General features: G+C 38.9%; 2 protein-coding genes and 1 pseudogene across 4 annotated transcripts in view; 1 reads left to right on the top strand and 2 right to left on the bottom strand.

Moving 5' to 3' along the window:
• LOC132403121 (son of sevenless homolog 1) overlaps positions 1 to 11,230 on the top strand; it is a 216,259-nt gene extending 205,029 nt beyond the window's left edge. Inside the window, exons 20-23 of one of the 2 annotated variants that reach the window (XM_059986419.1) lie at positions 3,546 to 3,825; positions 5,283 to 5,327; positions 6,016 to 6,137; positions 6,642 to 11,230. In XM_059986419.1, the coding sequence (XP_059842402.1) occupies positions 3,546 to 3,825; positions 5,283 to 5,327; positions 6,016 to 6,137; positions 6,642 to 7,133 (939 nt within the window). In that variant the 3' untranslated portion in view covers positions 7,134 to 11,230. The remainder of the gene's footprint in view (positions 1 to 3,545; positions 3,826 to 5,282; positions 5,328 to 6,015; positions 6,138 to 6,641) is intronic. The other variant, XM_059986420.1, reaches the window with a different exon arrangement.
• A 9,335-nt stretch (positions 11,231 to 20,565) lies between these two features.
• LOC132402524 (peptidyl-prolyl cis-trans isomerase-like) lies at positions 20,566 to 21,121 on the bottom strand (annotated as a pseudogene).
• Positions 21,122 to 22,696: 1,575 nt separating this feature from the next.
• morn2 (MORN repeat containing 2) overlaps positions 22,697 to 26,167 on the bottom strand; it is a 43,258-nt gene continuing 39,787 nt past the window's right edge. For both annotated transcript variants that reach the window (XM_059986418.1, XM_059986416.1), the window contains one exon: positions 22,697 to 24,113. In XM_059986418.1, coding sequence (XP_059842401.1) covers positions 24,072 to 24,113 — 42 coding nt within the window. In that variant the 3' untranslated portion in view covers positions 22,697 to 24,071. The remainder of the gene's footprint in view (positions 24,114 to 26,167) is intronic.

Here is a 26,167-nt window from a genome sequence, read left to right as displayed (position 1 = left end):
TGGGGCCCTGAACAGGGATAAGGAAGGTGTAGCGGCAGCTATGGCACTTGTTCTGTTTGCAAGGATAAGTATCAGTGGGGAAGGATGAATGGACAAGAGAGTTGTGTAAGGAGCGATCCCTGTGAAAAGTGGGGGAAGAGAAAGATTTGCTTGGTGGAATCCCGTTGGAAATGGCAGAAGTTATGTAGAATTATGCCTATCCCTGATGGGGTAAGGGCAGACGTGTGCAAAATGGAAGAGTTGCAGATGAGGGCAGCGTTGATGGTGGAGGTAGATGATGCCTGGCCTGTTGAGCTCCTCCAGCATTTTGTGTGTGATATCTTTTTTTATTCCTCAGTTCCACCCATAAAACCTCACCAGATGAGTTCTCCGGTTTGTCTTGACTGAACACAGTCATGTCATTTTCCCTGACTAGTAACATCACCCCTCCCACTCTGTGGAGCCTAAAACAATGGAAGCCAGAATATTGAGCTTTCAGTCCTGTCCCTCCTGCAACCAAGTCTCATTAATGGCTGCAATATCATAATTCCATGTTTTGATCCATGCCCCGAGCTCATCTGTCTTTCTTACAATACTACTTACTGCTACAAGCAGAAATTCCCATTTGCTTAAAAAAGGCAACAATTATACCAGTGTCAAAGAAGAATAATGTGGGCTACTTTAACGACTGTCACCCGGTAGCACTCACATCGACAGTGAGGAAATGCTTCGAGCAGTTGGATATGACTAGACTGAACTCCTGCTTTAGCAAGGACCTGGACCCATTGCAATTTGACTATCGTCACAATAGGTCAACAGAAGACGTAATCTCAATGGCTCTTCATATGGCTTTAGACCACCTGGACAACACAAACATCTACGTTAGGATGCTGTTCATCGACTATACATTTAATACCATCATTCCCACAATCCTGATTGAGAAGTTACAGAACCTGGGCCTCTGTACCTCTCTCTGTAATTGGATCCTCGACTTTCTAACAGGAAGACCACAGTCTGTGCGGATTGGTGATAACATATCCTCTTCGCTGATGATCAGCCCTGGCACACCTCAGGGGCATGTGCTTAGCCCACTGCTCTACCCTCTGTATTCACATGACTGTGTGGTTAGACATACCTCAAATACCATCTACAAATTAGCTGACAATGCAACCATAGTTGGTAGAATCTCAGGTGGTGATGAGAGGGCGTACAGGAGTGAGATATGCCAACTAGTGGAATGGTGCCGCAGCAACAACCTGGCACTCAATGTCAGTAAGACGAAAGAGCTGATTGTGGACTTCAGGAAGGGTAAGACGAAGAAACACATACCAACGCTCATAGAGGGATCAGAAGTGGAAAGAGTGAGCAGCTTCAAGTTCCTGGGCATCAAGATCTCTGAGGATCCAACCTGGTCCCAACATATCGATGTAGTCATAAAGAAGGCAAGAGAGCGGCTATACTTTATTAGGAGTTTGAAGCGATTTGGCATGTCAACAAATACACTCAAAAACTTCTGTAGTTGTACCATGGAGAGCATTCTGACAGGCTGCATCACTGTCTGGTGTGGAAGGGCTACTGCACAGGACTGAAAGACGCTGCTAGATTTACTAGTTGTAAATCTAGTTTGCTCCATCTTGGGCATTAGCCTACGAAGTACCCAGGACATCTTTAGGGAGCAGTGTCTCAGAAAGGCAGCGTTCAATATTAAAGACCTATAGTATCCAGGGCATGCCCTTTTCTCATTGTTACCATCAGGCAGGAGATACAGAAGCCTGAAGGCACACATTCAGCAATTCAGGAGCAGCTTCTTCCCCTCTGCCACCCAATTCCTAAATGCACTTTGGAGCTTTGGACACTACCTCACTTTTTTAATATACAGTATTTCTGTTTTTGCACATTTTTAATAATCTATTCAATAAATGTAATTGATTTGCTTGTTTATTTATTAATACCTTTTATTGCTTTTTTTCTCTCTGTGCTAGATTATGTATTGCATTGAACTACTACTGCTAAGTTAATAAATTTCACGTCACATGCCAGTGATAATAAACCTGATTCTGATTCTGAGCTTAGAACATTAGTTGCACCATGCTGAACCTTTTGATTCCTCACCACTATCTGTTCTAGCACTCTGGTTCCCATCCCCCTCCAGTTCAGGTACAAACTGTCTCTTCTGTACAGGTCCCACCTTCCCTGGAAGAGAGCCCAATGATCCAAACATCTGATGCCCTCCCTCCAACACCAGCTCTTTAGCCACATATTAAACTATATGATCTTCTTATTTAACTTAACACCTAGTTCCCTGAACTCACTTTGCAGAACCTCGTCGCTCTTCCTACCTATTTCATTGGTGCCTACGTGGACCACGACCTCTGGCTGCTCACCCTCCCACTTAAGAGTGCTGAGGACTCGATTTAGGATGTCCTGGACTCTGGCACTCCAGAGGCAAAATACCATCCAGGAATCTCGAACTTGTCCACAGAACCTCCTTTCAGTTCCCCTAATGAGTCCCCTATCACATCAGCTCACGTCTTCTTCCAACCCCCCCTTACCCTTCTGGGTCACAGAGCCAGACTCTGTGCTGGAGACCTGAATGCTGTGACTTTTCTCTGCTAAATCATCTCCCCCACCCCATCACAACATTATTCAAAGTAGTAGTGTACTTCTTGTTGAGGGGGATGACCATGGGGGTATTCTGCAATGGCGACTTAACCCCTTTCCTCTTCCTGACTGTCACAATCTCCTGTAACCTGCACCTTGATTTTAAGGACTTCTCTATGTGTCATATTTATCACCCAGTCGGCTTCACGAATGATCTAAAGTTCATCCAATTCCAGCACCAATTCCTTAATGCGGAGTGTTAGATGCTGCAGCTGGATGCTCTTTTCACAGGAGTAGTCATCAGTCTCCATACCTTCCCACATCCCACAAGAATAGCATTCCTACTGTTGTAACTGTGCAAATATAAAGAGGAAAACAACAAATAAACTGGGGAGAAAAACTGGGTGACAGCTTTTTCACCCTCTCTCACACAAGCCTCTCCGCACTGAAGCCTCAAATAAACACTGTGACACTGTTCTGTCCAATGATGGCCACTCCACTTGCCTCTGCTTTATTTTAATTTCTTCTCGCCAATCAATCATGATCACTGATTGGCCGCTACTCTGTAGAGATCTGCTGTACCTGGCTTCTTAAACTTGCTAAACTGTTTTTATCTTATTCCTATTCTGAGCTTGCATGGGACATTAAAAAGGTCACTGATGCAAATAATATCAGATACTGTAATACTACAGAGCTAAATATAAGTCTCTAACTTTTCTGTAATTCAGTAAGGTAGAAAATCGGAGAAGGAAGATTGAACTTGTGTTGTGCAAGCCTTCTGGCTTGAGATACAGGCTTTAGTAAAATTTGGAGATAAATCTATTAGAAAATATTTCATTTGAATTATCTTGTATCATTTTACTTAAGTTCTTTATCCCTACTGTATTGATAACTAATTAACCCATTAAAATTTTCCATTGTGGATGTGACTCAACTTAGCTTCTTTCAATTGTACTGTATTTTAGGCAAAGAGGTTTAACTACACACTGAAGTCTCCCGGTGTCCGGCCATCTAACCCTCGGCATCCAGGATCAGGAACCTTGCGTGGGCATCCTACACCACTACTGCAGGAACCACGTAAAATCAGTTACAGCCGCATCACAGAAAATGAAACTGAAAGTACAGCATCAGCACCAAACTCTCCACGTACACCTCTGACACCACCCCCTGCTTCAGCAGCATCCAGCTCAACAGATGTCTGCAGTGTATTTGGGGACTCTGATCCAGCTAGTCCTTTCAATTCAAGTATGCTGTTAATTTTATAACCTTTAAACCTCAAAATAAAGTTACCAAAAGTAGGCCTTAATTCAATAATAATATCATTGGCCTTTAAGTTTTGCTTGTTATTTAGTCATAAATATTTAGAAATTGCTTCCTTAATTTATATGTTACTACTTGCATGCTTTGAGCTGGGAAATGGAGTAGCTTAATATGCAAGCTAGAGTTGAAAACCATCTGAAGAAAAGATGTTTTTTCACATATTACCAAAACTGTCTCTGTGTGAAATGACCTGATAAGTTTGTGAGCATCAAAACAGATAATTGTTTCATTTAGCCACATCAAGAAATACTGTAATTTTAGCTTGTTATAGGAATGAGAGCAATTATTACTGAAGTTTATGTTCATTGAGAAAGCAAGGTTATCTAGGGATTCATTTTGCAAAGCACCCTTTTAAAATTGTTTCTTAAGGTCATATGCCCAGGTTATTGAGGCATATTGAGTTCATTGAGGAAACATGGCAAATATTTTTGGAGAGATAGCACTACTTTTATATTAGTGCAAAATAATTACAGTTTGTGACACATTTGTAGAGTGCATGCTTTTTTTAATCACATTTCTCAAATTCACCATAAACATTCATAGCAATGAGTACTATTTTTATATTAATATTTCTTTAATAGGTGTTAGCTATATGATTGCATTAATGAAAGAAAAGACAAGTAATCTCTCAAATCATTTTGAAATTCACTTAAAATGTATCTAGATTCTTTGTGATGACCTAATTTATAGATAGATATTTTATTGATCCCAAAGGAAATTAGTGACCCAGTAGCATTACAAATGCACAGATATACAAATATTAGAAGTAAGAAAGAATTTTAAAAAGTTACCTTAAATATAAGATGTACAAGATTTACAAGTTCACACTGATAAGATGGTAGTGCAAGAGTTACCATAATATTATACAGTAATGGGTGCACATTCAGATCATCCAGATAAGAAGTGATTGTAGTATTGCATAGGGTGTCTGCGATAGCAGGGTGTAGTAAACAGGTTAATAACAGTCTAGCAGGAGGGGGTCATCACTTCCCCAACTATAGGTTGACTCATTATAGAGCCTAATGGCCAAGGGTAAGAATGACCTCATTTCTTTGGAGCAGTGCAATCGGCTTAGTCTTTTACTGAAAGTGCTCCTCTGTTCAGGCAAGGTGGCATGTAGAGGGTGAGAAACATTGTCATCAACTTTGATTTCTTCCTTTGAACCTGAAGGGCAGAGTATTTGTATTATCTATATTAAGGTGTGCCAATATTAAACAATAAGTTTCTTTGTGCCATTATACTGTCCATAGCAAATTATTACACTACCAAATCTACGTATCAGAGGACATAAAAAGCACATAACTGACATCTACAAATGGTAAAATTCAATAAATCTGTTTAGCTTGGTTCCTTCCTTAGATTTTCTCTATTTTCTTCCACAGGCAGTGATACCATATTTTCCCCCGTTTCACTGGCCCATGGCACAAGTTAGTATTGGGCTTTAATGTTGCATATTTAATATACAGCACGGCTTTTTAAAGCTGACCATGCACTGTCTTTTATGCTAAAAAGCAGCTTAGTTTTAACATAGATGACAGCATGCATGCTGGAACATTGAAACCGTTCGCTTTCCTTCATGCCTTTATTTCATATGCATCTGGACTTTTCACCAGTTTGGTATTCAAACAGAACAAATTTTAAGGCATTGTAATTTATAGTTAATCATATATAGATTATGGTGAACATTTTAAAGTTGGACTTTTCATTTTACCATTTAATTTTAAGTTAAAAAATATTATTGAAGTAAATTATAACTTGTAGATACAGCATTTCAGTTTTAGATTGTAATACATGTAACCTTTTCATTGGTACATTACAATCAGCTTTATCTGAGAACCCAGGTTAGAGCTTTTACTAATGCTTTTAATGCCTTATTTTATTGCAGATATTACTGAAAGTTAACCATAAATTTGCATGTTTGTAACTGCTTTTACCCTCTGCAGTTCAGTATTGGAATTCATGATCCAAGTTGCACAATTCAATGCATGCACACACTTGACAATGAATGTCCTCTTTGAATTTTGCCAGTGGTTGATCCTATAAAGCCTGTAATGTAAATATTATTTGAATGAATTCTAGTGTTGGCAAAGCTGAATTGTTTTTTTTTAATCACAGGATCACAATCAATCTCTTCAATAATGAGTTGCAATAAAACTGCTGATGAAGCACACATGCCTCCTCCTATTCCACCACGTAGACGTCCTGAATCTGCTCCAACAGAATCATCCCCATCTAAGGTGAGCAAACTAAGATATTACTTCAATATAATCTATGGTATTGTGTGAAATATTGCCTGTGTGTCTTACTTTTTATCAGAACTTTTATAATGTTTTTATGCACTCTAGATTTTTAAAAGGTGTCCTCTGCCAATGGATTATTTTGAATACATCATTTGTAGACACATGCTGCAGTAATATTTCACATAGAGCAAACCCACACAAATACATGAATAGAGTATAATTGTTCTTGATGTTGTTGGTTGAAGAAAGAATCTTGGTCCCTGCGCTCATAATTCCTTGCAATACATCTGTAGTATTTTATCAGTACACCAAACAGGGCCTTATTTTAATATCTTGACCAAAATAAGACACTTATAATAATGTAGCTATCCTTTCATATAGCAACTCTTTAGAGTTGCTCTGGATTTCATGCTTTAATGACTTCTGAAAGGTTAATGATTTTGGAAATTGTATGATTCACAAGGCTAATCAGTCACTAATGTGCACTCTTCTCTATTTCAGATCAAGTCAAAACATTTGGACAGCCCACCTGCTATACCACCTCGACAACCCACAGCTAAGGTTTACTCACCTCGGTATCCATTGTCGGAGAGGTCATCGATTTCAGAACCTCCTGACAGTCCTCCCAGCTTGCCACCTCGAGAGCCCGTACGAACACCAGATGTATTTCCAGGTTCACCTTTGCCTTTGCAACCTCCTCCAATGGGTAGAAAAACTGAACTGCCCAACACTTTCTTCCCTAATTCACCTACTCCTTTTACACCACCACCTCCTCAGATGCCCTCACCACTTGGAACTCGCAGACAATTGCCATCTCCTCATTTGCCACAAGAAGACGTTGGCATTACAGCAGGGCCACCTGTTCCACCAAGACAGAGCTCCACATCTCAAACAATTCCAAAGCTTCCACCAAAAACCTATAAAAGGGAGCACACGCATCCTTCATTCCATCGAGATGGACCACCTCTGTTGGAAAATGCCCATTCTTCTTAGCTATAAAATATTTACATTAAACACTACAAACTCATGGAAACTGCAGAGGATGCAGCATGAGGGAGAGGGAGTTTGTGAGGTGGGTGGAATCTAAACGTCTCAGCTACAGGAATACAGTTAAAGTTCGGACTGTGGCAGAGACTGGAATCTCCATCCATTTGCCTTCTCTGTTTGCATTTAGGCAGTGAAGAACAATTTGGATAGTTAAATGTAAAAACGGAACCATGTTGACTTTGCCAGTAACTGAGAATGCAGCTGTAGGGTTGTTATACCAGTAATAAACTTCTATCAACAATGAAGGTCGACCATTGATATCAACTGGTCAACAAGACATTTCTTTGACGATAAAGTGGCTTGCACCTTCAACTTAAAACACAGGATTGATGTTTCACATAATCATGCCTTCTTTCATTTCTGAAAATGCATTTTTGGTACCTAGAATATTGAGGAAATACTAGCTCTGCAGAGTGGTCACTATAAAACTTCTTGAAATGTGGGTACCTGCTACACCAAAGAAGCACATTCTTTGTGAAAGTGATTCAAGAACAAGTCAGACCAGAACAATCCTTCAGTAAGAATGTAGCACCTATCTCCATTACCCAATGCAGTAAACTGTGGAAACTAATCATTTCTACATTTACATTTTCAGTGGGCTCTGACATATTATTCTCTTAAATTTGCAATTACTGACTTAAGTCCAGTGACAACTCATTTCATAACATCACTGCAGTTTCTGAAATTATATGGTAGAATGGATTATTTCATAAGATTCAACTAGATAATTGGCTATGATAAATATAAATCATTTATTCAGATTGCCAAACGTTCCCATACCTTGCACCAGCTTGAGTTATATGATACATAAGATAAAGGAGGTTGATGCTGGAACAGAATTATATACACTCTGTATAAGTGAACAAAATCCCCTGAGGTTTTTAAGAGGCAAGATTCTGTTGAAGTAGCTTATACTGTTTAATGTAAATTGGATTGTAGAGTAATTGCCTGTGATATGAGTAATAACTATGACATACTGCAGTGCATAAGAAAGCTTTGTACTTCATCTACAATCTGATAACCACATGATTTAATATTGTAGTGGCTGTTCTTGGCTTTATTCCATATCCTCCATGACAAGTAGAATGTTTTCTTTCAGTCTTTACTGAAATCATCATCTTTGCCTTAAAATAATTCCTGTAGGCTTATCATTTAACATTTTTCAAAACACCATTTTTTTAATAAATTAGTCGGAATTATCTGCTCTCGTTTTCAAATCAGCTGCATTTCTATTCAAAACATATCTTGCTGTCCCATGAAGATGGAAACTAATTTCTGCTACAGTTGTGTGCTGTTCATCTCACACAGCCTCAAATAACTCTCATTTGATATTACAACAGGCATGTGGGTCAAAAAAAGGAATGCAGGATGTTTAAAATGGGAACTATTTCATTTTATTCAAGCATGGGACTTAATAACAAGCCTCATCCTGAACTGTGGTATTTACAAATGCAGATCCAAATAAAAACCAAATGTTACTATTGATCCAAAAGTAATGATGTTATGATCTGGGTCACTCTTCAAGCTTCATTCCAGTGTCTTACATTGTGGTCTGAATAAACACACCTAATGCATGCTAATTTTTAAATAAATCAGTTTATTGCCTCTACAATAAATAAATTCACCTAAACTTAAATATACTGTACTTAAATAGATTTCATATTGTAGGTTATTATGCTTTACGCAAATATTTCAGCATATATGGGACAGGCAACAACATAAACATGCTATAATTTCAGCAGACCTTTTTAAGCACTTAGATATGCCAATGGTTACTTTTTGTTCAGTTAACCAATTGATATTGATAGGGCTGCCAAATCTAAACTGTTATGGGTATTTTCAGTATATAGCCCTGAATAAAAGGCTTAATTGGCATTAAATAAAACTGTTTTTGAACAAAAGTTCAGTTTGTGGTGTTTTCATTGATTCTGTAAATTGGTAAAATGCTGAAGGGCTGCCAAAGGTGTGGGTATAAAATGCAAAATGAAATTTGCCACAGATCTAATATACACACTATTTTGAGTCATGAGCTAAACAGGTCATAAACTACTGAATTATTTCAGCTTGATATCAAAACATTAATGCTGAATAATGAAAGATTTATATTTAAGCCCATTAATCCGGTAGTTTTGGATGTAAAATATTTTTTAGTTTCATAAATGCCAATGTCATTCAGAAAACCTCTGCATATTGACCCTGGTCAAGATTAGTTCTATCTTTTTACTAGTTGATTTTTTTTCTTGACCCTGAGGAATGTTTATTGGATCTTTTAAGACAAGCAGCACACTTAAACCACTTGAGAATAATATGCATGCTGTTTTCATTTTAAATGATCCCACTGTGAAAGGCAGTGAGTGCACAGAAAGCAAAACTTGGGGAATAATTTTAAAAGCATTCAAAGGGAAACTCTAATGAAAAAAAGTTTGAGCAATGAAAAATTGCATATCAGTTGCTTTCATTTTCAGGGTTACATACCAGTTGGAAAACACCATTACCAATGTGTAGTTCAGTTTTTATGATTAATATCAAGTGGTTGTGGTTAGACAAATGAGAGAAAGCACTTGTGAAAAATATGGTGAAGGCTTAACTCACGATGAGCTAAAATCCATAGCTGTTATCTCAACTGCAGGTGACAAATGAGACACTTTCCCTTTCTGTACATCTTATATAGATAATTATCAAAGTTACATTTATTACATGTCACTGAATGCAGTAAAAGACTTAAGTTAAATTCATATTTGTTTTAACAAAACCATTTGTTAATAATTTTTCTATACTCTAATTCTTTAAAATTTTATATTCGATAACCACAAGGCAGGGATAGAAATACATAGGATTTTTTTTTACAAAAAGAATGGCCAACTCCGTAAATTTGCAGAAGTTGCAGTGTCTCCTGATACACGCATTAATTTTTCAAAATATATTTTGTAAAAGATAGGAACATTCACCCCCTTGAGCATGTTCCACCATAGAGCTACATCATAGTTGATCTGTACCTCATCTTCAGTTATCTGCTGCTCAATGTTCCTGTTGGGGGATAATAAATTGAATGAGCCTTCCTTCATAGAAGAAAAAATTGCAGCAAATTACTGCAACAAGGCTGGTGATCCTTGATGCATAAAACAAAACCTATTTCAGCCTGAGTGATTTGCTTTGGTTTAAATGAAGTCAATTAACCTGTGACTGAATGTGTATTAATGCGCACTGTACTGTTTGTGTCGGGCGCACGTCAGTTTTAGTAGCTGCCAAATGTGCCTTTTTTATTACATCTCAATTTTCTTTTCTGACTTTTTGAGCTTAATCTTTTTATTTTTGAACTGAGTTGGGGTTTGTATTTCCAAACAGGTGCAAAGAAAATAAGCCTTTCTACAAACATAAAATGTACATACTGGTGGTAAAATTTTATTGTATATATGTAACTTGTTTTAATGGCATGGTTATTTGCAGCTTTGATTATGTGTAAAGATTAGATAAAGTTGACCAGATTTAAGAACAAAGCGATAATCTTTCTGGCACATCTAATATGACCTGTGTACTTTAACCTTGTCTGTAGTATTTAGTATTCTCTGTTAGGAATAACAGTATTCATTTTGTATTTAAGTATAATAATTGATATATTTTTCCTTGTATTGATTACACTGAGAGGTAGTCAGAAAGAATGGGAGCAAGTATATGATGGCTAAGCAACGTTTGACTTAAGAATTGGAAGCCAAGGAATATATTCACAACAGAAATAAAATAGATTTTGCCTTATGAACTCTCATCCAAAGTGTATTGGACTGATGTATTTTTAATGTGTTAAACCAGGATGTTTTGTTTCTTTCTTGGGGCAATTATTTTTAAAGAAATCTTGAGTCTTTTTTTCAACTGGTATGTAAATCCTAGAATCTTTTGCAATGGGAGTTTTTGCAGTTGCCTAATTGTTGTGTGTAATTGGGTTTTATTCTTTTTAAATGGTTATGTTAAATTTCCAGGTGTCAAATGTTCTGTTTCCTTTTAATTTATATTTTAAAAAACTGTATATTAAAAATCTTGGAATCATTTTTATTAGTGTTTTTGTTTTTTCTATTAATACATTTAGACGTTGAGTTGTATATCAAAAAGCTTTGAAATATCTAAAATAGTCTATTAAATACAGCATGCAAGATTGATTCTAACTTACATCCATTGAAAATGTTGAAGTGTTTCAAGGACATCAAGCCAAATGTGATATACCTGAAATTTTTAAAAAAAGCCTCAATTTTACTTAAGCTTCTTGAACTTTTATTTTCTAAAAGACCAAAGAAAACCCAATCAAATCAAACAGGTTAAACACATAGGGTAGTGAACCATATTTAGCCTAATTGACAGTTATTAGAAAAAAATATAGTTTACACTTCATGTACATTTTTGCAAATCAGATTTTCATTTTCTTATTGTGTTAAGATGTCATGACAACTTTTCACTCAATGTTATTTAAATAAAAGAGCTAGTCTTGACCTTAGGAAGTGGGAAGAGTTGGTGCACATGCTCTTGTCCACATCAATGGTGCTGAAGTCAAAGGAGTAAACATTAGGCTGTCTTCATCTAATCTCTCTGGTTCCACAGCCAGGAAAGCTTACCATCACCTCTTTCTCAGGTGACGAAAAAATTTGGCTTGTTGCCTTTGACACTCACTCATTTTTCCTAATGCACCATAGAACACATCCTATCTGTAGCAACACAGCTTGGTATAGCAACAGCTCTGCCCATGACTGCTGGACACTGCTCAGCACAAAACAGAAACCAGCTTCACCTTTATGGATAATTAAAACCTGAAGAAATCAGATTCTGCAAATGCAGTAATTTTCAATATGAGAGGATTTAGTGAGAGTAGTTAAAGCATATGAAATATATTGTAGACCAAAGTAAAGTAAGACTACAATGCTAGCATGAGTGATGTTAGGAAAGCTTATTGGGGCTTGCCTACAAAAATGTGCAGAGAGAAAAAAACTCAGAACTGTGAGCACCATTTGCCAAGACATGACCATTAACATTAAGTAACATAACATTTACTGACAATGCTACAGTAGTCTAACAACAACCCTCTCATTATCAGAAACATAATGGAGTGCCAAACAATCCTTGATTATGAGTTTGCAACTTTCTGGTGGAGCACCACGGTCTTGTTCTTGTCACCTTTAGGCTTCTTCAGGCTGCCTGCATAAACTTGAACCTGAGTTTTGAAGCATAAGTTAGCAACAAATTCCCCAAAAATGTTCACAAACATAAATTAGTATTCAATCTACCTGTCTTGTGTTGACATATTTCTATGTTTTTCTGACTGTGGGCTTTGTTCTGCTGCAGCATTTCAAGGTCCTCCTGTATCTTTTTTCAAAAAAAATACTCACTTTAGTAATTTGAGTGGTAGTTCCTTGAAATGTTTCCTGGAAGATTAATTAAAACAATATTTGATTGCTGGTGTTTATTTATTTATTGAGATACAGTGTGAAATAGACCCTTCTCGCCCTTAGGGCCATGCCACCCAGCAACCCACAATTTAATCCTAGCCTAATCATGAGACAATTTACAATGGCCAATTAACCGAACAACAAGTGCATCTTTGGCCTGTGGGAAGACACCCATGCAGTCTCAAGGAGAACATACAAACTCCTTACAGACAGTGGTGGGAATTGAACCCTAGTCACTGATACTTACCGTAAAGCGTTATGCTAACTACTATGCTGCCGTGCTTACATAACAGATGTTACTAATCCAAGGCCTATGGACCCGATGCTGGTACACACCTCAGTATGCTACTGAGGGAATGCCTCATCCCGTTAAGAAGCATCACCCCATTAAGAAGAAAATTTGAAACCAGCTCTACACTCCTGGCTAGATGTTTGAAATCCCATGTCATTATTCAAAAGATGACATGGTCTATTCTCTGTGCCCAACTTTTAACTTTTAGCTAATATTATTAAACATCACTTACTTCACCATGTATAAAATGGTGTTTGCTTCACCCTTCATTACAATAGTGACTACATTTGGAAACATTTCATTGGCTTTAGGATCCTTGAGGTCACAGAAAGTTTGTCTGTTCGAGGCATGTCCCATCGAGGAATCAAGAATCTAAAGTACTAAAGCAGGCTATTGCTTTTTAAATGCAACTGAACAGGTTTTGATATCTTTTAATACTGGCTGAGACTGACATATTGGGCATTCTGTCAATTCTTTATCTGGAAATTACCAAACACAAATGGTGAACCTGGAAAGAAATATAGATATTATTTATAACGAACAAACTTAAAACAGTAAAAGAGAAGCAAGAGTGAACATTGGGCCACTAGAAAATGATGCTGCAGAAGTAGTAATAGGGGACAAAGAAAAAGTGGACAGACTTAATAAATATTTTGAGTCAATCTTCACTGTAGAAGACACTAGCAGTATGCCAGAAATCTGAGGGTGTAATGGGGCAGAAGTGAATGTAGTTCTTATTACTAAGGAGAAAGTGTTTGGGAAGCTGAGTGGTCTGAAGATAGATAAGTCACCTGGACCAGATGGACCACATCCCAGAGTTCTGAAAGGGGTAGCAGAAGAGACTGTGGGGGTATTAGTAATGATCTTTCAAGAATCACTGCACTCTAGAATGGTTCTGGAGGACTGGAAAATTGCAAACATCACTCCACTCTTTAAGAAGGCAGGGAGGCAGAAGAAAGGAAATTATACACCAGTTAGCCTGTATTCAGTGGTTGGGAAAATGTTGGAGGCCATTATTAAGGATGAGGTTTTGGGGTACTTGGAGGCATTTGATAAAATTGGCTAAAGTCAGCATAGCTTTCTTAAGGGGAAGTCTTACCTATTGGAATTATTTGAGGAAATTGCAAACACCATAGACAAAGGAGAGTCAGTGGATGTTGTTCACTTGGATTTTCAGAGGCCTTTGACAAGGTGCTACACATGCTGCTGCTTAAAAGATGCTCATGGTACTACAGGAAAGACACTTGCATGCATGAATAAAAGATTGACTGACTGGCTGGAGTCAAAGAGTGGAAATAAAGGGAGCCTTTATGCTGGCTGTCAGTGACAGGGGTGTTCTGCAGGGGTCTGTACAGGGGTTGCTTCTTTTCATGTCAATAATTTGGATGACGGAATTGATAGCTTCATGACCAGATTTGCAGAGGATATGAAGATAGATGGAGGGGGCAGATAGTGTTGAGAAAGCAGAGAGTCAGCAAGACTTAGAAGAATGGACAAAGAAGTGTCAGATGCAAAGTGTAGGGAAGTGTGGGTCTTGCACTTCAGTAGAAGTAATAAAGGCATAGACTATTTTCTAAATGGGAAGAAAATTTAAAAACTCAGAGGTGCGAAGGATTCCCTAAAGCTTAACTTCCAAGTTGAGTCAGTGGTAAGGAAGGCAAATGCAATGTTAGCATTCATTTTGAGAGGACTAGAATCTAAAAACAAGGATGTGATCCTGAGGCTTTAAAAGACACTGGCCAGACTGTTCTTGGAGTATTGTGAGCAGTTTTGGTCCCCCTTTCTAAGAAAAGATGTGATGGCATTGGAGGGGTTCCAGAGGAGGTTCACAAGAATGACTCCAGGAATGAAAGGGTTAACATATGAGCAGCGTTTGATGGCTCTGGGCCTGTTTACATGAATTTAGAAGAATAAGGGACAATCTTATTGAAATCTAACAAACATTGGAAGTTCTATAGAGGGTGAGTCTAGTATCAGAAGACAGAGCCTCAGAATAGAGGGATGTCCATTCAGAACAGAGATGAGGAGGAATTTATTTAGCAAACATGAGGAAATCTGCAGATGCTGGAAATTCAAGCAACACACACAAAATGTTGGTCGAATGCAGCAGGCCAGGCAGCACCTATAAGGAGAAGCATAGTCGACATTTCAGGCCGAGACCCTTCGTCAGGACTCATGAAGGGTCTCAGCCCAAAACATCAACAGTGCTTCTCCTTATAGATGCTGCCTGGCCTGCTGCGTTCCACCAGCATTTTGTGTGTGAGGAATTTATGTAGCCAGTCAGTGGTAATTCTGTAAAATTCACTGCCATAGATGGCTGTGGAGGCCAAGTCATTGAGTATAGTTAAAGTGGAGGTTGATAGTTTCTTATTAGTCAGGGCATCAAAATTTATGAGAAGGCAGGAGAATGGTTTTGAGATCAATAATAAATCAGCCATAATGGAATGGTGGAGCAGATTCAATGGGCTAAGTGGCCTAATTCTACTCCAATATCTTATGGTCTTATGGTGAAAAGTCCCATGCTCTCAATTCTCCACTATTTTGAGTGCTTTGTATGGAGAATGATGAACAGTTTGAACACTTTTTGCTATACACATAAATCAGATGAATCGCAAAAGGAATATGAGATGCATTTCTCCTCTTTCTGAAACTAATAATATTCTTTGAAGACTTGAATGCTTCATTCAGTAATCAACTCAACAATATTAGGCATGATGTTGCTTATTTGTGAGAATTATTCAGAAAATATAATAAGATCAATCTTCAATTGCAAGGAAATGATGTGAATCTTATCAAACTCAGTCGTCTCCATATTTTTATCCAAGTTAACCCTATTTAAGTACAACATTGGTTGTGTGACCTTTTCCAATTTCCAAACTTCTCTGAGTTGGAAGAGAAAGAAAGAATACCAGAGGATGATCTTCAAGTGTACTCTCCCACCTGGGTGAGCTGCATAAAGACATGTCAGAGAGATTTCAGGATCTTCTCTCAATTCAAATTCCAGATTGGGTACTAAATCCATTCCTGAACACTTGGTATGAAGAATTAACAGGAAGGATGGCTCATTTCAACGGATGCTGCCCGACCTGCTGAGTTCATCCAGCTTTTGTACGTGTGGATTTGACCACAGCATCTGCAGTGTACTTTGTGTTTAGGATGGAGGAAGAACTGATCTCGCTACAAAATGACTTTGAGCTGAAGCCGAGGTTCAAAATATCATATCAAGACTTTTGGTTGCAAAAAGAAATCTCTGAGTGGTATCCTGCACTGTTTAATAAGGTCTTTCACAAACAAGAGGAAATCTGCAGATGCTGGAAATCCAAGAAACACACTCAAAATGCTGGGGGAGCTCAGCAGGCCTGGCAGCATCACTGGAAAAGAGTACTGTACAGTTGTTTTGGGCCAAAACCCTTCAGCAGAACACTTTTTATTGCCTTTCCAATATCAGATTTAGTGGAGCATGATTTCAGTGCAGTCACCCAACTTTTTTCACTCCAATGAAACAGCCTGCAAATTACTGGATATGGGAATCCGAGGCTCGTTCTGAGTGACACTCAGCCTGATGTTGAGAAGCTGATATCACTTCACCAAGCCCGTCCATCTCAGTGAAAGATGAAAAAGCAATGAAGTAGTGAATAGTTTGACTACTAATGTACACACTAAAATAGTTGATGAAAATTGTTGTTATTGTAGTTAATTAAATAAACAATTTTATTTGTAGCTTTAAATAGACGAATAATTTTTTGCAATTATTTGTCACCACTTTGAATTTGCAGTTCCTAAATTCTTTCACTGTGTATTGTAAATAAAAATTATTTATAGATTTTATGTAATGTCCAAAAAGGGAGAAGGAGGTGCTGGGGATGTGGACTGGGAGCCAAAGGAGCAGTAACCCAAAAAAATGTTTGGGAACCACTGGGTTAGATTAATCTTAGAGTATGTTGAAAGATTGGCACAACATCGTGGGCCATAGAGCCTGTACGGTTCTGTAATATTCTATGTTCTATATATCCTTCATTGATGGTAAACATTACTGTAATAAGCACAGCAGTGGTTAATACAGAAATATATCCAAGATCATGCTGCATGCCTCACATATTTTAACTGGTACACACACACACACAGAGGGATGCACTCACACTCACACACTCACGCTTATGTTGCATTTATGTATGTAATTGTCTGTCTAGGTGACATGTAAACAAAAGCTTTTCATTGTATCTTGATACACTATATGACAAGAATATAAATTCAACAGTATGTAATAATATCAATGTTTATACAATGCACTTCTAATTATAACAACTCTGCCATTTATTGAAGGGTTACTTCACCATAACATGACCAATAAATATAACGTGCTTATAAATTAGGAAAATAAATATCACTGTCCCCTCTATATTCAGACTAAGCTCATCAAAGACCATACATGATAGCACAACATCTGATTCTAATCTGTATCTCCAGCTCTCTTGGTCCGTTTCCTGATGATTCCCTTCCACCCATGATTGACTCAGTTATGCTCATCATGCAGACTTTCCTCAGCGTTTGCTTTCTTGCTGTCCTACAGTGAAGAGGATGTCTTGCCTTGTACCTATTGTAACAAGTCAGAAGGAAGCCCTCTGGTCCACTGATCCCCTGCTCCAGGAGAGCAATCCCATTGATTCCATTTCCTCTCTCCCTACTTCCTGAACCCCTAGAATTTATGCTCTTTCACACTTGCCCATCCAGTCCGATTTTGATTGATCTTGCAATTAATCTACACAAAGGAGTACTTTACAATAGACATTTAATCTACTACTGCTTCTCTGGGATGAGGGAGCAAACCCACGCAGCCATGGCGAGAATGTGCAAACTCCACATAGACAGCAGTTGAAGGCAGGTTTAAATGTAGATCCTGGAGCCATTGAGGCAGGAACGCTACTTACTTTTGTTATACATTGCTCAGTTCCTGCTGGCAGGTAACCACGCTTGCAAATCTTACAGCTCTGTTAACTTCACATCGGGGTGCATTGCCTTTCCACACTACAGGATTTTCCACATGTGCACATGTAACCACTGCATGCATTGACCCAGCTTCTGAACTGTCTCATGCACATTTTTCAACCTCTATTATAACCAGCAACATAGATCGTTGTCCATACCATGATCATCAAACTAACTTTCATGGAGAGAGTTAGAGTAACTTTTCCATAATCCCCTTGCAATAGAGTAACTGTAAATCCTGGTGTGACTTCTGGAACACAACTTGAGTGACTCTGGGATCTCATTGCCACAAAGTTGACAGTCCCTCAGCTCAACTCCTGCCCTTCCCTTTCACTCCAACTTTCTCCAGTGTTGCAACCCTCAGATTTTCGTTTTCCACCATCGCTACTCTCCTTTACAGATCTGATTTTAATCTCTCCCACACTGCCAGGCTGCCTGGGGCCTACCTACTGCATTACAACAGAGGAATGGGATTAAATCAAGATCTAATTCAAAGGCAGAATAAGCCCAGTGGCTGAATGTTTTGTTTCCTGGTTCCTCAATTCCTATAACAACAAATTCTGCCAGAATAATGATTATTTCAAAAACGTTTCCCAAATGAACAGTAGAAAAATAAATGTTTGATTGTTTCTATATCCTGATTACATATGAATAACCTTCTGTTCAAAACCAAATGCAAAGATCAGAGCTACTGGCTATCTCATTGAATTGTGAGCTCGAAAGTGAGTTTCCTGAAAGTGCCTCAAAATAAAATTGAAAAAGTGGATTCTATTGTAATAGGAAAGGTCACCAAAGGGTAAAACAATATGAAAGGGATCTACAAATCATTAGTAAAGTGAGTGTGGTTTTTAATTCCCTCCCTCTGCTCTCATTCCCAACGGCATAGCCCAAGTCGAATTCTGTAATCATCTCCAGTTCAATTATCTTCTGTGGACTTCCAAAAATCCATTCTGCATTTGTTGATTGTGAAACCTCCACATAAATCTCCAAAACTTCATCTCTTCTTTTGTCAGCCAGCAATAACTATTGGGAATTAAGGCTGATGTCTGTTAGCGTGAACGTGAAGGAAATCCATGGGTATCATTCTATCTCCTGTGTACTCATGTATTCTTATCTCCAGAGTAGCAAACAGCAGAGGAGAGAAAGAACAAGGTCAGCACGTGATAGAGAGATCACTCATTCTGTGGAGAATATGGTGAACATATTTATCTTGAATAATATAAAGGGAACGCTATCACAGTGGACAGCAGAAATATTATGGATGCAGGATCTTCAGGAAAAAAACTGAGCAAAAATAGTCTTGGTGGCCATCTTTTAGGTGCCTCCTGTTCCTAATGAAGTGGTCACTGATTGTATGTTTGTGATCTTCTGCTGCTGTAGCCCATCCGCTTCAAGATTCGGCATGTTATGTGTTCAGAAATGTTCTTCTGCACACCACTGTTGTCACACGTGGTTATTTGAGTTATTGTCACCTTCCTGTCAGCTTGAATCCATCTGGCCATTCTCCTCTGACCTCTCTCATTAACAAGGTATTTTTGCCCACAGAACTGCCACTCACCGGATGTTTGGAGATCAGCAATTTCTGAGATACTCAAATCACCCCATCTGGCACCAACAATCATTCCACATCAGAGTAACTTAGACCACATTTCTTCTACTATCTTCTACTATTTGTCTCCAGAGATATATTGCTTTCACTTGCTGTGTTACTATTAGTGTCATTTTGAGAACGCTAATCACCTGTTCTTTCCTTTCACATCGTTCAAGATCCTAACTGTTCCTCTCTGTTCTTGTTCTTGCTGTGTGACCATAATTCACTCCATGTGCCTCACAATGGAGCCATGGACTACATCCATGTGATCAGTGAGTCTTTGCACAAGTTCCATCTGATTCTGTCTCAATTCACTGAGACCCCTCTGTTGGCTGCGTATCATAGACAACCCCTCCTGTTGGTTTGTGTTTGCTTGGTGCTGTTGTTCTGACCTTGGGAATTGCGTGGCCTCCCCATCTTCCTTTTAATTTTTCTTCTTCAGCTTTGGAGAGGGTTGTGGAGATATTTTAGATTTCCGGTCTGTAACTGGAAGTCGATGAGCGGCAGATTTCGAATCAAAGCCACATGATGTAGATGCAGGACTGGCGACTTCTTCATCATGATCACTCCTGTTCAGCACTGGCATCCTGACTGTTGTGCTGGTGTGGATGTCTATGGAAAGTGAAGTTCCTGTGCTTCTTCTGCATAACCTCTCTGGATCTGTCACGGCTGTTGTTATGAGTTTCTCGAGTTACATCAGGTAAGTATCTGAGACCATCAAAGACGTCAGCATACTCTTAAATGAGTGTTGTGTGGTCATCTTTGGTCTGTGCAGCCACTACAGAAACTATTTCCACCAGGCTGAGTTTTTCACTTGCACTCAGACCTAATTTTGGCTGTGCTCTCTCTCTTTTCTTTTTTTTTTGGTGAGCAAATGTACATTTTATTTGAATGAAGTGTTTTAGTACAAGGCTAAAGTAAACAAATAATTCCATTATACCTCATGATAAAGTTAAAGGCTAAGCACTGCCAGAGATCACTGAAAATTGAAGGTTTAGGCTCTAACCTGGGCAAAAGCCTCAGGTAACTTGGAAATGTACAATTACACAAATCAACTTGAGATTTGGATTTTGCCACCTTCATAGCAATGTACCAATGGAAAAAAGACTGGGCACCCACCATAGGAATGTTCTCATCACATTGTTCCACAGTCAAGAATGCGAACAGTAACACTCGTCTTTCCACTCTGCGATCCCTTTGATTCCATTTGTTGTACGACATCGTAGCCTTCTACCACACGGCCAAACACAACATGCTTTCCATCCAACCAACTAGTTTTCTCAGTACAGATAAAAAATTGTGATCCATTTGCATTGGGCCCAGCATTTGCCACTGACAGTATTCCTGGTCCTTCATGTTTGAGTATGAAGTTCTCATCTGGAAATTTGTTACCATAGATGGATTTGCCCCCTGTGCCAATGCCTTTTGTGAAATCTCCACCTTGGCACATAAAGCGGAGAATTATTCAGTGAAAAATTGATCCCTTAAACCTGTCACCCTCTGGCTTGGTACAAAGCACACGGAAGTTCTCTGCAGGTTTTGGAACAACATCACTCCTTAGCTCAAATACAATGTGGCCCACTGGCTGCTTATCAAAACCAATGTCGAAGAAGACGCGAAGGTTGCCCATTCTCATTTTTCTCTCTCGCCACTTGGTGCTGACCTCAACCGAGCATGCTGCCAGGAGTGCTAATTCCCACTCTCTCTCTTCTACGATCAGTAGCTGTGCCTTTAGGTGCTGATCCTTGTGCTTGAAAGTCACCACATAGCCCCTTTTTACTGGAACATTTTCTCCAGTATATCCTATCACTTTTAACTTCATCGGGTAAACCTTGCTCTTTACTGTCACATCCACAGTCACCGGAACAATCCATTCAGTTTTGCCAGTACCAGCAGTCTGCAGACAATTTACAAATGCTTCCGTCATTTCCTTATCAACATGTGCACCTTTCTCTTGGTGGCCTTGGCTTTGCAGCACTTTGCAAAGTGATTCTTCTTCCCACAATTATTACAGGACTTTCCATAAGCAGGACACGTCTTTGAAATGTGCCTACCTCCACATTTGCTGTTTGATCCTACCTCTTTGCTTTGCTGTTGCGTTGGGAAAAGCCTTGTGTATTTCCTAGCATGCATTGCTGTTTCCGCCTTGTACAGCTCCTTGGCTTGTGCTCATGTGGTCTCTGCTGTCCACAGCCTTTTCCAGCATTACATCTTTTTCACTGAGTTTGCTTACTCTAAGTTCTTTATTTGAAGTTCCACAAACTATTTTGTTTCAGACGAGTGACTCCCTCAAATCTCCAAACTCACAGTGTGGGTCACAGCTAACACCTTGTTTCTGGTCACAGGAAAAGAGCTTTCAAATGTTCTATTTTTACTTGGGGCAAAATACTCCTCAAATGTTGTCATCAGAGTGTCCAATGTCAAGGCTGTCTCATCAATTTGAAAGATGTTATAGATGTTCAAAAAACTTTTGCCGATTAAGTGTAGAAAAATAAATGCTTTTGATTTTTCCTCCGCCCGCCCCCCACCCCCACCAATGCTAAATATATATTGAATCAATGTTTCCAGTTATCATTCAGATTGCCAGTAAAGTGCACAGGTGTGGGAGGAATTAGCTTATCCATGACTGAATTTTCAGGCTCTCACCTGAATCTCTCTTGGTGAATTTGGCAACAGCAGCAGCTTCAGCACACAATGTACTCTCCGGTTGACAGCTTCTCTCCGTTGGAATCTAGTGTCTCTTTCTTAATTGCTTGTAGTACATTTACTCTGTGTTTAGACCTCACTCTGTCTTCTGACACCATATAATGCTTATCCTTAATAAAGCCAAACTTAGAGTAGGTAAATATATCGGCACATATTTATTTACAGATCACGCCAGCAATGGCTTCAGTTCGACCCGAGCCTCCAGTGTCACTTGGGACACTGGGAACTGAAGTTCTTTATTACGTTCACACATAACGCAGGTGGGAAAGTAAGGCGGGTTCTTGCTGTTGTTGCAGCTTGGGTTGTTCTGCTGAATATTGTCAGTGCCAGAATGTGTGACGGGAATTTGCGGGATGCCCCCGGTGCATCCTTGGATATGTCGCTTGTAAAATTACACATTTCACTTTATATTTCAATGTACATGTGATAAATAAATCTGAACTTCCTGCCCTTCCTCAAAACCTATAACTAATACTTGAGAAAGCAAATGGAATCTCAGTTTAATCAGAATCAGGTTTATTATCACCGACATGTGATGTGAAATTTGTTAACTTAGCAACAGTAGTTCAATGCAATACATAATATAGCAGAGAGAGAAAAAATAAATCAATTGCAGAATACCTATATTGAATAGATTTAAAACATGTAAAAATCAGAAATACTGTATATTAAAAAAGTTAGGTAGTGTCCAAGAGTGCAAAGTCCATTTAGGAATCGGATGGCAGAGGGGAAGAAGCTGTTCCTGAATTGCTGAGTGTGAGTCTTCAGGCTTCTGTATCTCTTACCTGATGGTAACAGTGAGAAAAGGGCATGCCCTGGGTGCTGGAGGTCCTTAATAATGGACACTACCTCTCTGAGACACCGTTCTTTGAAGATGTCCTGGGTACTTTGTAGGCTAGTGCCCAAGATGGAGCTGACTAGATTTACAACCTTCTGCAGTTTCTTTCGGTCCTGTGCAATAATGCATCCAAAAAAGTACTCCCTTTCTAAGTCTAGGCTTGAATCGTCAATGCTTATGAGATGAAACTGCTGTTACTGAACATCGGTGGATCATTACCAACTCAAACACAGGATGCAGTATTTTGTTGAATATCTAACCTTGTCTAATTTCTGTAACTGTATCAGAGAGCATGACAGATAACGATCGCTCAACTAGTTGAATTAGTCATACAATAACATGAGCTGGTGGAAGATGATAGTGTAGTGAAGGCAGAAGAAGGCTGCAGCAGTGAAGGCTCCTCGATCATCTTGCAATCCATGCCACTGGACACTGACCCTGATCTGTCTAGGACAAGTTGGTGGCTGCCTGTGTATCAGCCTCCCGATATTAAACAAAATCATGCACAGGCATTCTCCATTAAGTGAATCCATCTTAACAGCCCAGATTAATCCCTTAGAAGAACATCATACTTGACTTAAGAGATCACACCACTACTGCCTCTTATTTAGATTTTGTTTCACACTAGACTTAATCAGTAAAATTATGACTGTGCTCAGTGTGTCCTTGGACTGTCATAGTACAGTATACTGAATGATCTTACAAGGCATACAGCACTGCTAACATAACACCTTACTTCAGCATCATTCTGCCTGTTGTTCTTCCTGTTGGATCTTGATCAAATAATCAGAATGTTATTTTATTGTTTCATTAAGACAAAACTATCCCATTAAATAACTCAAAATAAATTAAATGTGCATGTTGTGGAGTATTTGAAAGAAGACTAAGTTTCGACAGTAATATTTTTAATTTACCAAAACATTCAGTGATATTTTAAGAAGTCTCAGAAACTTGACTGCAAAACAATGTTTCAGACATCAATTACACATCCAGCTTCAACTTCAGCCCCGGTGCAGCTTTGTAGTGAAATGTCCCTATCCATTCATAGCCCTGTGCATCGATGAATTTGCCTTCTCCTTCCAATCTGCAGGAATTAAAGATATTCAGTTGAAGTGGCATTTTCTGGGATTGCCATAGGATGATACACATAAGTTAGGTAAATGAAACACAGCACAAGGATTACATTGCATCCTAAGAGCGTGGCTGGATTAATATACACTCAGTGGCCACTTTATTAGGTACAGCTGCCCATTAATGCAAATATATAATTAGCTAATTATTTGGCAGCAAATCAATGCATAAAAGCATACAGATATAGTCAAGAGGTTCCAGTTGTTACTCAGACCAAACATTAGAATAGGGAAAAATTGTGATTTAAGTATTTTTGACCATGGATTGATAGTTGGTGCCAGATGGGGTGGTTTGAGTACTTCAGAAACTGCTGATCTCCTGGCATTTTCAGGCACAACAGCCTCTAGAGTTTACAGAGAAGAGTGCGGAAAACAAAGAACATCCAGTGAATGCCAATTCTGTGGGCAAAGACACCTTGTTAATGAGAGAGGTCAGAGAAAAACAGTCAGACTGGTTCAAGCCGACAGGAAGGCGAGTGTAACTCAAATAACCACGTTACAACAGTGGTGTGCAGAAGAATGTCAAACCTTAAAGTGCATGGGCTACAGCAGCAGAAGACCATGAACGTACACTCAGTAGCCACTTTATTAGGTACAGGAGGTAGCTAATCAAGTGTCTTCTGAAGTAATCCGTTAATGATGCTTGATGGATCTTGATAGCACAATATTCAATTATCTTCATGTCTGTTTTTGCTAACATTTCAAAAGAACTAACATCTGTCCTTAAACATACACACAGCAGATGCTGGAAATTTAGAGTCACATACACACACAGTGCTGAAGGAACTCAGCAGGACAGGCAGCAACTATGGAGAAGAATGAAAGTCGACGTTTTGGCTGAGACCCTTCATCAGGACTGGAAGGGGGGGTGGTGGGAAGAAACCAGGATATTTGTCCTTCCTCAGAATTCAACCTGAACCTTTCTCTTTCCACAGAGGCAGTCTGACTTGCTGAGCATTGATTTCGTTTTCAGTTTCTGTCCTGGCAGTAATGGCCCAGCACTTACCATGGGCCACGGGCTCCCTCCATTGACACAATTATGGACTAAATCCTAGGGAAAAGTAATCAATGACATCAGGAAAGCTGTCAGAAGAAGTGAAATTAACCTATTGTTACACTGCAGTCTTCACTAATGTCCCTCAATCATTGAAAATTATTGATTGCAAATAAAAGATTACAGATTCAGTAACTAAATAGTTAAATATTGGAACTAGATCTAAATACCTGGCAAATTAAACTACAGAATGAGAGTCAAAATTGCACAATGAAAATGTTAAGGATTACAATGTTCTTTTTAAAATGTGTGCATGAAAATCTGGTATAAACAAAGGCAACAATGAAACTGTTTGATGAAATCGATAGTGAACCAAATCTGACCCACAAGAGATGAGCACCAGCATAACTGGCCCTTTAAATAGTCTCTCATATGGCGAGGCAAGTTACTTAGCTGCATCAAAACTGTCAATAGAATCAGATTTAATATCACCAGCATACGTCGTGAAATTTGTTAACTTTACGGCAGCAGCACAATGAAATAGATGATTAAATATAGAGAAACAACTGAGTTACACTAAGTTTGTTTATATACAGAGTGTATGCGTAATTTTATATATACATATAATTAAAATCAGTGCAAAAACAAGAGAAATAAAAAAAAGTAATGATGTAGGTTCATAGGTTCAATGTCATTTAGGGATGGGATGGCAGAGAGGAAGAAGCTGTCCTCGAATTGCTGAGCGTGTGCCTTTTGTACCTCCTTCCCGATGGTAACAGTGTGAAGAGGGCATGTCCTGGGCAGTGTGGATCTTTAATGATGGATGCCGCCTTCCTAAGGCACCGCTCCTTGAAGGTGTCTTGGATACTACAGAAGATAGAGCTGATAGAGCATGATAGAGCTGACTAATTTTACAAGTTTCTGCAAATTATTTTGATATTGCGCAGTAGCCCGCCTCCCTTACCTCTCAGTGAAGCAGCCAGACAGAATGCTTTCCACGGTACGTCTGTAGCT

This window comes from Hypanus sabinus, chromosome 12, assembly GCF_030144855.1.
Source record: "Hypanus sabinus isolate sHypSab1 chromosome 12, sHypSab1.hap1, whole genome shotgun sequence".
Lineage (NCBI taxonomy): Eukaryota > Metazoa > Chordata > Chondrichthyes > Myliobatiformes > Dasyatidae > Hypanus > Hypanus sabinus.
Note: the sequence above shows the minus strand (reverse complement) of the source record. Positions and strands in the feature narration are given on the sequence as shown.